The sequence below is a fragment of the Heterodontus francisci genome, chromosome 43, assembly GCF_036365525.1.
Source record: "Heterodontus francisci isolate sHetFra1 chromosome 43, sHetFra1.hap1, whole genome shotgun sequence".
Lineage (NCBI taxonomy): Eukaryota > Metazoa > Chordata > Chondrichthyes > Heterodontiformes > Heterodontidae > Heterodontus > Heterodontus francisci.
In genome coordinates, this window is record NC_090413.1 from 31663303 (window position 1) to 31678353 (window position 15051).

At 56.2% G+C, this 15051-nt stretch overlaps 1 protein-coding gene across 1 annotated transcript in view; it reads right to left on the bottom strand.

Annotated features, from left to right (window-relative positions):
* Positions 1-11521, bottom strand: part of LOC137355822 (TLC domain-containing protein 4-B-like) — a 37562-nt gene extending 26041 nt beyond the window's left edge. The window contains exons 1-2 of the mRNA XM_068021394.1: positions 11450-11521; positions 10077-10232 (exon numbers count right to left, since the gene is read on the bottom strand). Coding sequence (XP_067877495.1) covers positions 10077-10219 — 143 coding nt within the window. The 5' untranslated portion in view covers positions 10220-10232; positions 11450-11521. The remainder of the gene's footprint in view (positions 1-10076; positions 10233-11449) is intronic.
* Between the last annotated feature and the right edge of the window lie 3530 nt (positions 11522-15051).

The following is a 15051-nucleotide window of genomic DNA, read 5'->3' on the forward strand; positions in this document are numbered from 1 at the left end:
GAACACTGTTTAAGGCGGCTCGCCTTGTGACAATGAGGTCTAGCTGGTGCCAACGACGCGATCTTGGGTGCCTCCATGAAACCTGGTGACAGGGTTTAGTGTGAAAGAACGAGTTGGTGATGCAGAGGTTATGATAGGTACACAACTCAAGCAGTCTCTGCCCATTCTCCTTCATCCTTCCAACGCCATAGTGCCCAAGGCAGGAGGGCCATGAGTCATGGTCGGCCCCAACCCTGGCATTAAAGTCCCCCAGCAGGAATAGGTGTTCGGTGTTGGGGATGCTGCTAATGATGTTATGGAGTTCCTCGTAGAACTGATCTTTAGCTTCAGGTGGGGAGCAGAGTGTTGGAGCATAGATGCTGAGTAGGTGTACTGGACCAGAGGTGGTGAGCAGTCGGATGGACAGTATGTGTTCCGAGCCATTTGAGGGAGGCGCTATCATGCTGAGCAAGGAGTTTCTGATGGCGAAGCCCACTCCATGTTGTCTTGGTTCTTCAGGATCCCTGCCCTGCCAGAAGAAGGTGTAGTCTTGCTCTACTAGAGATCCACTCGCGGGGAGGCGTGTCTCCTGAAGTGCTGCAATGTCTACATTGAGTCTACTGAGCTCATTGTTAATGATGGCGGTCTTCCGAGAATCGTTGATTTGTGTAAGGTCTTCCGACAGGCCAGTACACATAGTTCTGACGTTCCAGCTTGCAAAGCAAAGGGCTGGTACCTTCTTTCCTTTTTTCGTGTTGTTTGGTGCGGTGTTTCAGTCCACTTTTCGGGCAATGACCCTGAGATCCAAGCACCCATTGAAGCAGGTAGACTGTGGCGGGACAGAACCTTATTGACCGGGGGCTGCCCGGTTTGAGGCGGGCGGTAGCTGTCCAGTGAGGTGTGATGACCTCTCCCACCGACAAAGGCAACCCGTGGCGCCCAGTTTCTACGCCAATTTAGCTGGACTTATAACCCGTAACTGCTGCCTTCCGTGTTGTTTCAGTCGCTGTGAAGGAACTATGGAGTGACCTCTCCATGGCGCATGCCTGGGCGAATTTATGGAGGTTGAGAGTTGCCCAGTCGTCAAAACCCCCCTCCCGGCCTTTCTGGTGGGGTCCAAAGGCATGCAGAGCATGACGTTTGGCACCGGTATGGCTGCAGGAACTGCCGGAAACATGCCAAAGGTGACACATGACCACCTATGGGGTTCCGCTCCGGATTTTCTGTTAGGGTTTACTCCCTTAGCCTTGGTCTGTCCCGAGACTCTCCACTAGGCAGTGGGGTTGTTAGGGCCCCTACACAGGTGTAGGATGATGTCGGTGGGAGGAGGGGGTGTGAGGGGGAGGGGTGGAGGGAAGGGGGCTGTAAGGGGATGCAGTGCTGTACCTGTCCTGGAGTGTTTGATAGGACCGTGTAGAGGGAGCTTTACTCTGTATCTAACCCCCATGCTGTACCTGTCCTGGGAGCGTTTGATGGGACAGTGTAGAGGGAGCTTTACTCTGTATCTAACCCCCGTGCTGTACCTGTCCTGGGAGCGTTTGATGGGACAGTGTAGAGGGAGCTTTACTCTGTATCTAACCCTTACTGTACCTGTCCTGGGAGTGTTTGATGGGGACAGTGTAGAGGGAGCTTTACTCTGTACCTAACCCTTACTGTACCTGTCCTGGGAGTGTTTGATGGGGACAGTGTAAAATAAGGGTGAGGCTAATTAGGGACCATAAAGAGATCTTGTGGAGGCTGAGGGCATGGCTGAGCTCTTAAATGAGTACTTTGCATCTGCCTTCAAAGAAGAGGATGTTGCCATTTTCACAGTAAAGAAGCAGACAGTAGAGAAGTTGGTCAGGATAAAAATATATAAAGATAAGGTACTTAAAAAGTTGGCAGTCCTCAAAGTAGAAAAGACTCCCAACCAGTCTGGATGGGATGCATCCTCGGTTGCTGAGGGAATTAAGTATGGAAATTGCATAGGATCTGGCCATAATCTTTCAGTCCTCCTTAAATATGGGGCGATGCCAGAAGATGGAGGATTTCAAATGATACAATCCTATTCAAAAAAGGAGGGATAAACCCGGTAACTGCAGGCCAGTCAGCCTAAAATAGTGAGGAGGATAGCAGCACCTTCAGGAAAACATAGATTGATTGGTGAAATGCAGAGACACGTCAGGTGCAATTTAACATAAATAAATGTGAAGTGATGCACTTTGGGAGGAACATGGAGAGGCAGTAAAATCTGAATGGGACTATTGAGGGCAGGTGCAAGGCAGAGGGTTGTGGGGGTGCATTTCACAAGTTTTTGAAGGTGGCAGGACAAAGTTGAGAATTCTTTGGGCTTTATTGTGATAAATTCTGGGCACCAAACTTTGGCAAGGATGTCAAGGCTTTGGTGAGGGTGTGAAGATATGTACTAGAATGTCAGGAATGAGGGAATTCAGTTATGTGGAGAGTAAAAGAAAATTTACTCTGTTTCTAATGCACAATTGTGACACATCCAACAACAACTTGCATTTACATAGCACCTTTAACTTAGCAAAACTTCTCAAGGCACCTCACAGGAGCACAGTCAAAACATAATTTAGCAACAAGCCACACAAGAAAATATTAAGACAGGTGACCAGAAGCTTAATCAAAGATAATAAAAACAGAAATTGCTGGAAAGACTCAGCAGGTCTGGCAGCATCTGTGGAGACAGAAACAGAGTTAAAGTTTCAGGTCTGTGACCTTTCATTAGAACTGGCAAAGGTTAGAAATGTAGCAGTCTTTCAGCGGGGAGGAGGGGGGAGGGGAGGAGGAGGAGGAGGGGGGAGGGGAGGAGGAGGGGGGAGGGGAGGAGGGGAGGAGGAGGGGGGAGGGGAGGAGGGGAGGAGGAGGGGGGAGGGGAGGAGGGGAGGAGGAGGGGGGAGGGGAGGAGGGGAGGAGGGGAGGAGGAGGGGGGAGGGGAGGAGGAGGGGAGGATGAGGGGGGAGGGGAGGAGGGGAGGAGGAGGGGGGAGGGGAGGAGGGGAGGAGGAGGGGAGGAGGGGAGGAGGGGAGGAGGAGGGGGGAGGGGAGGAGGGGAGGAGGGGAGGAGGAGGGGGGAGGGGAGGAGGGGGAGGAGGGGGGAGGGGAGGAGGAGGAGGAGGGGGGAGGGGAGGAGGAGGAGGAGGGGGGAGGGGAGGAGGAGGAGGAGGGGGGAGGGGAGGAGGAGGAGGAGGGGGGAGGGGAGGAGGAGGAGGAGGGGGGAGGGGAGGAGGAGGAGGGGGGAGGGGAGGAGGAGGAGGAGGGGGGAGGGGAGGAGGAGGAGGAGGGGGGAGGGGAGGAGGAGGGGGAGGGGAGGAGGAGGGGGAGGGGAGGAGGAGGAGGAGGGGGGAGGGGAGGAGGAGGGGGAGGGGAGGAGGGGAGGAGGAGGGGGGAGGGGAGGAGGAGGGGGGAGGGGAGAGGGGAGGAGGAGGGGGGAGGGGAGGAGGAGGAGGAGGGGGGAGGGGAGGAGGAGGAGGAGGGGGGAGGGGAGGAGGAGGAGGAGGGGGGAGGGGAGGAGGAGGAGGAGGGGGGAGGGGAGGAGGAGGAGGAGGGGGGAGGGGAGGAGGAGGAGGAGGGGGGAGGGGAGGAGGAGGGGGGAGGGGAGGAGGAGGAGGAGGGGGGAGGGGAGGAGGAGGAGGAGGGGGGAGGGGAGGAGGAGGAGGAGGGGGGAGGGGAGGAGGAGGAGGGGGGGAGGAGAGGGGGGGGGGAGGAGAGGGGGGGGGGAGGAGAGGGGGGAGGGGAGGAGAGGGGGGAGGGGAGGAGAGGGGGGGGGGAGGAGAGGGGGGGGGGAGGAGAGGGGGGGGGGAGGAGAGGGGGGGGGGAGGAGAGGGGGGGGGGAGGAGAGGGGGGGGGGAGGAGAGGGGGGGGGGAGGAGAGGGGGGGGGGAGGAGAGGGGGGGGGAGGAGAGGGGGGGGGGAGGAGAGGAGGGGGGGGAGGAGAGGAGGGGGGGGGAGGAGAGGAGGGGGGGGGAGGAGAGGAGGGGGGGGGAGGAGAGGGGGGGGGGGAGGAGGGGGGGGGGGGGAGGAGAGGGGGGGGGGGAGGAGGGGGGGGGGAGGGGAGGAGAGGGGGGGAGGGGAGGAGAGGGGGAGGGGAGGAGAGGGGGGGGGAGGAGAGGGGGGGGGAGGAGAGGGGGGGGGGAGGAGAGGGGGGGGGGAGGAGAGGGGGGGGAGGAGAGGGGGGGGAGGAGAGGGGGGGGAGGAGAGGGGGGGGAGGAGAGGGGGGGGGAGGAGAGGGGGGGGGAGGAGAGGGGGGGGGAGGAGAGGGGGGGGGGAGGAGAGGGGGGGGGAGGAGAGGGGGGGGGAGGAGAGGGGGGGGGAGGAGAGGGGGGGGGAGGAGAGGGGGGGGGAGGTGAGGGGGGGGGAGGTGAGGGGGGGGGAGGTGAGGGGGGGGGGAGGTGAGGGGGGGGGAGGTGAGGGGGGGGGGAGGTGAGGGGGGGGGGAGGAGAGGGGGGGGGAGGAGAGGGGGGGGGGGAGGAGAGGGGGGGGGGGAGGAGAGGGGGGGGGAGGAGGGGGGGGGAGGAGGGGGGGGGGGAGGAGGGGGGGGGAGGAGGGGGGGGGAGGAGGGAGGAGGGGGGGGGGAGGAGGGGGGGGGGAGGAGGGGGGGGGGAGGAGGGGGGGGGGAGGAGGGGGGGGGAGGGGGGGGGGGAGGAGGGGGGGGGAGGAGGGGGGGGGGAGGAGAGGGGGGGAGGAGAGGGGGGGGGAGGAGCGAGGGGGGGGGAGGAGAGAGGGGGGGGAGGAGAGAGGGGGGGGGAGGAGAGAGGGAGGGGGGGAGGAGAGGGGGGGGGGGAGGAGAGAGGGGGGGGGGAGGAGAGAGGGGGGGGGGGAGGAGAGGGGGGGGGGGAGGAGAGAGGGGCGGGGGGAGGAGAGAGGGGCGGGGGGGAGGAGAGAGGGGCGGGGGGAGGAGAGAGGGGCGGGGGGAGGAGAGAGGGGCGGGGGGAGGAGAGAGGGGCGGGGGGAGGAGAGAGGGGCGGGGGGGAGGAGAGAGGGGCGGGGGGAGGAGAGAGGGGCGGGGGGAGGAGAGAGGGGCGGGGGGAGGAGAGAGGGGCGGGGGGAGGAGAGAGGGGCGGGGGGAGGAGAGAGGGGCGGGGGGAGGAGAGAGGGGCGGGGGGAGGAGAGAGGGGCGGGGGGAGGAGAGAGGGGCGGGGGGAGGAGAGAGGGGCGGGGGGAGGAGAGAGGGGCGGGGGGAGGAGAGAGGGGCGGGGGGAGGAGAGAGGGGGGGGAGGAGGGAGGGGAGGAGAGAGGGGGGGGAGGAGGGAGGGGAGGAGGGAGGGGGGGGAGGAGGGAGGGGGGGGGAGAGGGAGGAGGGAGGGGGAGGAGGGAGGGGGAGGAGAGGGAGGAGGGAGGGGGGGAGGGGAGGAGGAGGGAAGGGAGGTGAGGGAGGAGGGAGGGGAGGGAGGAGGGAGGGGAGGGAGGAGGGAAGGGAGGGGAGGGAGGAGGGAAGGGAGGGGAGGGAGGAGGGAAGGGAGGAGAGGGAGGAGGGAAGGGAGGAGAGGGAGGAGGGAAGGGAGGAGAGGGAGGAGGGAAGGGAGGGGAGGGAGGAGGGAAGGGAGGGGAGGGAGGAGGGAAGGGAGGGGAGGGAGGAGGGAAGGGAGGGGAGGGAGGAGGGAAGGGAGGAGAGGGAGGAGGGAAGGGAGGAGAGGGAGGAGGGAAGGGAGGAGAGGGAGGAGGGAAGGGAGGAGAGGGAGGAGGGAAGGGAGGAGAGGGAGGAGGGAAGGGAGGAGGGAGGGAGGAGGGAAGGGAGGAGGGAAGGGAGGAGGGAAGGGAGGAGGGAAGGGAGGAGGGAGGAGGGAAGGGAGGAGAGGGAGGAGGGAAGGGAGGAGAGGGAGGAGGGAAGGGAGGAGAGGGAGGGAGGGAAGGGAGGAGAGGGAGGAGGGAAGGGAGGAGAGGGAGGAGGGAAGGGAGGAGAGGAGGAGGGAGGGAGGAGAGGAGAGGGAAGGAGTGAGGGAGAGGGAAGGAGGAGAGGGAGGAGGGAAGGGAGGAGAGGGAGGAGGGAAGGGAGGAGAGGGAGGAGGGAAGGGAGGAGAGGGAGGAGGGAAGGGAGGAGAGGGAGGAGGGAAGGGAGGAGAGGGAGGAGGAAGGGAGGAGAGGGAGGAGGGAAGGGAGGAGAGGGAGGAGGGAAGGGAGGAGAGGGAGGAGGGAAGGGAGGAGAGGGAGGAGAGGGAAGGGAGGAGAGGGAGGAGGGAAGGGAGGAGAGGGAGGAGGAGGGAGGAGAGGGAAGGGAGGAGAGGGAAGGAGGAGAGGGAAGGAGGAGAGGGAGAGGGAAGGGAGGGAGGGAAGGGAGGAGAGGGAGGAGAGGGAAGGGAGGAGAGGGAGGAGGGAAGGGAGGAGGGAGGAGGGAAGGGAGGAGAGGGAGGAGGGAAGGGAGGAGAGGGAGGAGGGAAGGGAGGAGAGGGAGGAGGGAAGGGAGGAGAGGGAGGAGGGAAGGGAGGAGAGGGAGGAGGGAAGGGAGGAGAGGGAGGAGGGAGGAGGAGGAAGGGAGGAGAGGGAGGAGGAAGGGAGGAGAGGGAGGAGGGAAGGGAGGAGAGGGAGGAGGGAAGGGAGGAGAGGGAGGAGGGAAGGAGGAGAGGGAGGAGAGGGAAGGGAGGAGAGGGAGGAGGGAAGGGGAGAAGGGAGGAGAGGGAAGGGAGGAGAGGGAGGAGGGAAGGGAGGAGAGGGAGGAGGGAAGGAGGAGAGGGAGGAGGGAAGGGAGGAGAGGGAGGAGGGAAGGGAGGAGAGGGAGGAGGGAAGGGAGGAGAGGGAGGAGGGAGGAGGAAGGGAGGAGAGGAGGAGGGAGGAGGAGAGGGAGGAGGGAAGGGAGGAGAGAGGGAGGAGGGAAGGGAGGAGAGGGAGGAGGGAAGGGAGGAGAGGGAGGAGGGAAGGGAGGAGAGGGAGGAGGGAAGGGAGGAGAGGGAGGAGGGAAGGGAGGGGAGGAGGGAAGGGAGGAGAGGGAGGAGGGAAGGGAGAGAGGAGGGAGGAGGGGACGGAGGAGGAGGGAGGATGAGGGAGGGGGGAGGGGAGGGAGAGGGGGGAGGGAAGGGAGGAGAGGGGGGAGGAAGGGAGGAGAGGAGGGAGGGAAGGGAGGAGAGGAGGGAGGGAAGGGAGGAGAGGAGGGAGGGAAGGGAGGAGAGGAGGGAGGGAAGGGAGGAGAGGAGGGAGGAGAGGAGGGAGGAGAGGAGGGAGGAGAGGAGGGGAGGGAAGGGAAGGGAGGATGGGGAGGGAAGGGAAGGGAGGGAAGGGAGGAGGGAAGGGAGGGAGGGAGGAGGGGAAAGGGGGGGGAGGGAGGGGGGAGGAGGGAGGGGAAAGGGGGGGAGGGAGGGGGGAGGAGGGAGGGGAGGGGGGAGGGGAGGGGGGAGGAGGGAGGGGAGGGGGGAGGGAAGGGAGGAGAGGGAGGAGGGGAGGGAAGGGAGGGAAGGGAGGAGGGGGAAAGGGGGGTGGGGAAAGGGGGTGGGGAAGGGGGTGGGGGGGGGGGGGGAAGGGGGGGGGGGTAGGGAGGGGGCCGGTGGGAGGGAGGAGGGAGGGGAGGGAGGAGTTGGGGGTAGGGTGGGAGGGGTTCGGGGGGGCAGGGAAGTTGAACAAAAGGAACGTCTGTGCTCGGGTACAGGGCAGGAGAGATTAAATGACAAACTTGTCTTGGAACAAATGGCAAAGGGAGTCGTAATAGTCGTAGTAAAAGACAAAGCATTTGTCCAGAGGGTGTGTTGATGGCAGAATAATGAATAGCTTTGTCCAAAAGCAAAAACATGAAAAACAAATTTAAGACTGGAATATGGTAAAAAAAAAAATCTAAATAGCATGGTCTGAAGTGTTTAACGCCACGTTGCGTCCATAGGGTTGCAAAGTGCCTAATTGGAAGATGAGACACTGCTCCTCAAGCTTGCATTGAACTTTACTGGAACACTGCAACAGGACAGAAATGTGGGCATGACAGCAGGGTAGTGAATTAAAATGGCAATCAACCAGAAGCTCGGGGTCATGCTTGCGGACTGATTAGATTAGAGATACAGCACTGAAACAGGCCCTTCGGCCCACCGAGTCTGTGCCGACCATCAACCACCCATTGAGACTAATCCTACACGAATCCCATATTCCTACCAAACATCCCCACCTGTCCCTATATTTCCCTACCACCTACCTATACTAGTGACAATTTATAACGGCCAATTTACCTATCAACCTGCAAGTCTTTTGGCTTGTGGGAGGAAACCGGAGCACCCGGAGAAAACCCACGCAGACACAGGGAGAACTTGCAAACTCCACACAGGCAGTACCCGGAATCGAACCCGGGTCCCTGGAGCAGTGAGGCTGCGGTGCTAACCACTGCGCCACTGTGCCGCCCTATGAATGGAGGTGTTTTGCATAGCAGTCACCCAATCTGCGTTTGGTCTCCCCAGTGTAGAGGAGACTGCACAGAGAGGGGCGGCACAGTGGTTAGCACCGCAGCCTCACAGCTCCAGCGTCCCGGGTTCAATTCTGGGTATTGCCTGTGTGGAGTTTGCAAGTTCTCCCTGTGTCTGCGTGGGTTTACTCTGGGTGCTCCGGTTTCCTCCCACATGCCAAAGACTTGCAGGTTGATAGGTAAATTGGCCATTATAAATTGTCCCTAGTATAGGTAGGTGGTAGGGAAATATAGGAACAGGTGGGGATGTGGTAGGAATATGGAATTAGCGCAGTATTAGTATAAATGGGTGGTTGATGGTCGGCACAGACTCGGTGGGCCAAAGGGCCTGTTTCAGTGCTGTATCTCTAAACTAAACTGCACTGTGAGCAGTGAATAAATTATACTAAATTGAAGGAAGTACAAGTAAATCGGTGCTTCACCTGAAAGGAGTGTTTGGGGCCTTGGCTGCTGAGGAGAGAGGAGGTAAAAGGGCAGGTATTGCACCTCCTGCGATTGCATGGGAAGGTGCCGAGGTGTTGGGGGTGATGGATGAGTGGAAACACCTTCCGATCAGGCACTACAGCCCTCTAGACTCAACATGGAGTTCAACAACTTCAGACTATGACTGCCATTTTGGTTTTTCCCTTACCATGTTCCAGTCTTAAACTTGTTTTTCATGTTTTTGCTTTCACTACGGCTATTGTTCCATGACATCTTTGTCATTTAATCTCTCCTGCCCTCTGCCCTAGCACAGACCTTCCCTTTTTGTTCTTCTTCACCGCCCCCACCGCCCCCCCCCCACACACCCACCATTTCACTTGCTCAAAGCCTATTACATTTCTAACTTTTGCCAGTTCTGATAAAAGGTCACAGACTTGAAACGTTAACTCTTTTTCGCTCTCCTCAGATGCTGCCAGACCTGCTGAGTATTTCCAGCACTTTCTGTTTATATTTCAGATTTCCAGTATGCACAGTAGTTTGCTTTTGCTTAATCAAAGAGGCAGGTTTTAAGGAGTGCCTTAAAGGAGGAGAGAGGGATAAAGAGGAGTGGTTTAGGGAAGGAATTCTGGAACTCAGGGCCTAGATGGCTGAAAACATGACCACCAGTGGTGGAGCAATTAAAATCAGGATGTGCAGGAGGCCAGAATTGGAGGAGCGCAGAGATCTTGAGAGGGTAGTAGGAGGTTATAAAGCTTGCAAGAGGTGAGGAGGGATTTATAAACAAGAATGAGCGGGAGCCGATCTAAGTCAGTGAGCGGGACTTGGTGCGTGTTAGGATACAGTAAGTAGAGTTTTAGATGAGCTCAGGTTTATGGAGGGTAGAAGATGGGAGGCTGGCCAGGAGAGAGTTAGAATAGTCAAGTCTAGAAGCAACAGAGACATTGATGAGGGTACTCCCCATGCCCCAACTGTATGACAGGCTTTTTATATTGATGCCCAATTTATACTGTAGTTAGATATAACCCCCTTTGCCGTGTTTGCATTTAGGAGTCGATTCAGTGGAAGTGCATGTGGCGAACACACTCCATCTGCATTTATATTTGTGCAGCCAGAACAGAGGGAAGCAGCCTGGATGCCTCTGGTAGTAATTCCTGCCTTAGACTGTGACAAACATCTCCTCAGCGGGCAGAGATCAACACATACACAGGCCAGTACAATCAGCCAAGTAATAGATTCAGCCTGAGAAGCTCAGTTAACATATTTGTCCCTTTATATACATCTGGTCAGACTCCAGAGATCGAGTACCTTGAGTTCCATTCTGTTTTCTGTGCCTGTGATAAGTTCTTGTATCCCCAGCTGAGCAGAGTGGAGAGACGGGGAGTGACCGTGTGAAATAGCACCTGGAAAATGAAGAAACTGCCAACAACAACCATATAACACACATCCATTCCAGCTGGGCCCCTGAGAAGAAAGCACAGCTCAGTCAGTGAAGTGAGCAGAGTCAAACACAAGCATTCACACTCATATTTACACTCACATCCATACTCACGTGGTAGAAGGGAATGATTCAGTCCTGTCTGATACTGTGTCACAGTGTCAGTTCTAGTACATATACAGGGGACACATTTATAAATCTGTTAAATCTGAAAATAGTTAACACTAATCCACCTAATCACTGCAATAAACAGAACCTCCTTGTGGCCACAATTTTCCAGTTAATCCGATCAGGTTCATGAGTTAACAGTGAAACAGCTGTTTCCCAACCTGCCCTGTATTAACTCCCGAGTTCAGTAGTAAACAGAAATGACATGTAAACAAGTCATAAAGCTGCTAAAACGACACGAATCATTTAAATTATTTATGGAAATAGCTTTCACCACTTTTTCAAGTAAAAGGTACCAGATCCCAACAACTCTGAATGAAAATATTTCTCATCTACCCTCTAGATCATGTGCCAATAATTTTAAATCTAGGATCTCTGGTTATTGAAGCACTCGTTAGGGGTAATAGTTTTCTCTATCTATCAAACTGCTCATCATCTTGAAAACCACAATTACTTCACCTCTTAACCTTCACTGTTCAATGGATAACAGTTCTTTTACAACCTCTCCTCATGACATCTAGCACGAGTTCTTGCATGATGTTTTTACTTTTATACTCTATTTCCAATTCTAATAACACATGTACTTTAACTACCTTAGCAACTTGCGCTGCCACTTTTAACCATTTGTGTCTATGGATGCCAAAGCCTCTCTGCTCATTTACACTTTCCAAAATCCTGCCATTTATAGTAATCTGTCTTTCCTCATTAGTCCTCCCGAAGTGCATCACCTCACACTACTCCAGTGAACTCGACCTGCCATGTTTATGCTCATTTCACCATCCTGAAGTTCACAACTATCCTCAGAACTATTACTTTACCAAGTTTTGTATCACCTCCACACTTTATAATGCTACACCCTACACCACAGTCTAGGTCATTTATAAAACTTAAAAAGAGTAATGGACCTGAAATTGACCCTTGGGGATCACCACCTCCCAGTCTGCTTCCTGTGTCTGACACAACCCCATGTCTATATAGACACACTGTACCATTAATTTCTTGGACTTCCACCTTAACAAGCTTCCTCTGTAGCGCGCACACAATCCAGAAATTCACATACTTATGTAAAACTTACACTGGTTTATGAGGGAGCCAGACGCATGCTCAGTCTCACTACATCAGTTCGACCTGGAACTGCAAAGCCCATAGTGAACTTCGGGACATCTCAAAGAGCGGATGTAATAACCCCAGGTCACCAGCATGGGGGTGTAGCCTGATAACCCTGAGTGCAAGGGGGTGGTGAGGAGAGGAATGTAATAACACTGAGTCACAGTGGGGAGGCGCTCATAACATCCCCGTGTCACCAGCAAGGGGGTGTAATAAGACCGAGTCACCAGCAGGGTTGTAATAGCCCAGAGTCAACAGGAGTGGGGTCTATGTAATAACCCCGAGTCGACAGCAGGGGGTGTAATAGCCCAGAGTCAACAGGAGTGGGGTCTATGTAATAACCCCGAGTCGACAGCAGGGGGTGTAATAGCCCAGAGTCAACAGGAGTGGGGTCTATGTAATAACCCCGAGTCGACAGCAGGGGGTGTAATAATCCCAAGTCACAGTGGGGAGGCGCTCATAACATCCCCGTGTCACCAGCAAGGGGGTGTAATAACACTGAGTCACCAGCAGGGTGGGCATAGGAACCCCGAGTCACCAGCAGGGGCAGTGTAATAACCCTGAGTCAACAGCGGGGGGGGGGGGGGGGGATAGGGAATGTTAAGAACCCCAAGTCACCAGCAAGTGGGGGTATAATAACCAGAGTCACCAGCAAGGTCGGGAATGTGTAATATCCCTGAGTCACCACGAAGTGGGGGTGTAATAACCACGAGTTGCCAGCAGTGTGCGTAATAACTGAGTTACCAGCAAGGGGGCAGTAATAACCCCAACTCACCTGGAGGAAGGGTTGGGTGTAATAACACAGAGTCACCCGCATGGGGTGTGTAATAACTCCAAATCACCAGTGGGGGGTAAATATCCCTGAGTTACCAGCAGTGGCTGTAATAAATGTGAGTCACCAGCAGGGGGTAGATAACCCTGAGTCACCAGCAGAGGCTGTAATAAGACCGAGTCACCAGCAGGGTTGTAATAGCCCAGAGTCAACAGGAGTGGGGTCTATGTAATAACCCCGAGTCACCAGCAGGAGATGTAATAACCTCGGGTCACCAGCAGAGGGTGTAATAACCCCGAGTCACCAGCAAGGGGGAGTGTGTAATAAGACTGAGTCACCAGTGGGGTTGTAATAACCCAGAGTCAACAGGACTGGGGTCTATATCATAACCCCAAGTCGACAGCAGAGGGTGTAATAACCCGAGTCACCAGCAGAGGGTGTAATAACCCGAGTCACCAGCAGGGGGTGTAATAATCCCAAGTCACCAGCAGGGGGTGTAATAATCCCAAGTCACCAGAAGGGGGCTGGCATAATTACCCCTTCTGTGGTATATATAAATTCTTTTGGGCCTCCTTATCTCGAGAGACAATGGATACGCGCCTGGAGGTGGTCAGTGGTTTGTGAAGCAGCGCCTGGAGTGGCTATAAAGGCCAATTCTGGAGTAACAGGACATAAATGTAGGGGGCACGATCAAGAAGTTTACAGATGACACAAAATTTGGCCATGTGGTAGGTAGCGAGGAGGCTAGCTGTAGGCTGCAGGAAGATATTGATGATCTGGTCAGAGGGGCAGAAAAGTAGCAAATGGAATTCAACCTGAAGAAGTGTGAAATGTGCATTTTGGGAGGTCAAACAAGGCAAAGAAATACACGACAAATGGGAAAATGCTGAAGTGTAGAGGAAGTGAGGCACCTTGGAGTGAATGTCCACAGATCCCTGAAGGTAGAAGGAGAGGTCGATAAGGTGGTTAAGAAGGCATCTGGAATCTTTTCCTTTTTGGCTAAAGTATAGAATACAAAAGCAGAGATGTAATGCTGGAACTATATAAAAGGCTGGTTAGGCCACAGCTAGAGTACTGTGTACAGTTCTGGTCACCACATTACAGAAGGACATAATTGCTCTGGAGAGAGTGCATAGGAGATTTACAAGAACGTTGCTATGGCATGAAGGTTGCAGTAATGAGGAAAGATTGAATCGGCTGGGGTTGTTTTTCATAGAACAGAGGAGGCCGAGGGGTGACTTAATTGAGGTGTACAAAATTATGAGGGGCCTCGATAGAGTCGAGAGGAAGGACCTGTTCCCCCTAGCAGAGAGGTCAATTAGCAGGGGGCACAGATTTAAGGTGATTGATAGAAGGATTAGAGGTGACATGAGGAAAAACCTTTTCATCCAGAGGGTGGTGGGTGTCTGGGATTCACTGCCAGGAATAGTGGTGGAGGCAGAAACCCTCAACTTACTTAAAAGGTACCTGGACACGCACCTGAAGTTCTGTAAACTGAAAGACTATGGACCAGGTGCTAGAAGGTTATATTAGTTTGGGTGGCTAGTTTTTTTGGCCGATGCAGACATGGTGGGCTGAATGGTCTCCTTCTGTGCTGTAATCTTTTTATGGTTCTAATAACCCCGAGTCACCAACAGGGGGAGTGTGTAATAACCCCGAGTTACCAGACCGGGGTGGCGGGGGGCAGGGGGCGGTGCGGATAGTGGCGGGGGTGGTGTAATAATCCCTAGTCACCAGCTAGGGGGCATGTAATAACCTCAAATCACGAGTGGGGATAGGGGTGTATGTAATAATACCGAGTCACCAGCAGTTCGAGTGTAAAAGGCTGCGTTTGCTGACAATGCAACCACTAGGTGGCGCAGTACTTGCACATGCACAAATGCAGCCTCATGCACTGAAACATCACTGTCTGCCACATCTCAGGCAGCTGCCAGTAATAAAGATGGTGCTGCTCAATTTATCACAAAAAACAAAACCAATGAAACCCAAATGCCCACAGTGGCTGTGATTTCCACCTCCCTCCCACGCCCAACAGAGCTCCCTCCTGCCATTGCGCTTCTCTTCACCATTGCCCGTCTGCTCACTGTTTGCTCCACACCTCACCACTTCTCCCCCCTCAGCCACTCGTTTGCCCGCTTCAATGCCCCCCCCCCCCCGCCCACCTGTGGGCCACTCGCTCTGGCTTCACCACTTCATCCCCTCTGCTCCCCACTCCATCCCGATCGCAGTCTCCCTCCCCTCCAATGCCTATATTGTAACTTTCTCCTGACCCTGCTTCCCCCATGTCGGGAAGAAAGGCAATGATCATGGGAGTGAGCTGGGACCAGAAGCAGGAGGGAGCAGGGAGTAAAAGTGGGGGGGAGTGGGGAAGCAGAGGCAGAGCAGAGGGAAGAGAAGTGGTGAGGCGGGGAGTGAGCGGCGAGCAGACGTTGAAGTACGCGATGATGTTTTTGTGCACATGCGCGAATTAGTCCTGGCAAGCTGGGTGCTGATTTAGACTGCGCATGCGCAGCACCATGCTGACAACAAGGGTCTGTTCTGCTCATGTGCAAAGCTGGGAGCACTCTGATGATGTCGGCGCTGGGCATTCATGACTCCTCAGATACTGAAGCAGTCCGTGTAGAAATGCAGCCAGACCTGGACAATGTCCAGTCTGGGCTGATGTGTGGCGCGAATGTTACTTGCCACACAAGTGCCAGGCAATGACCATCTCCAACAAGAGAGAATCTAACCATCTCCCCTTGACATTCAATGGCATTACCATCGCTCAATGCCCCACTATCAACATCCTAGGGGCT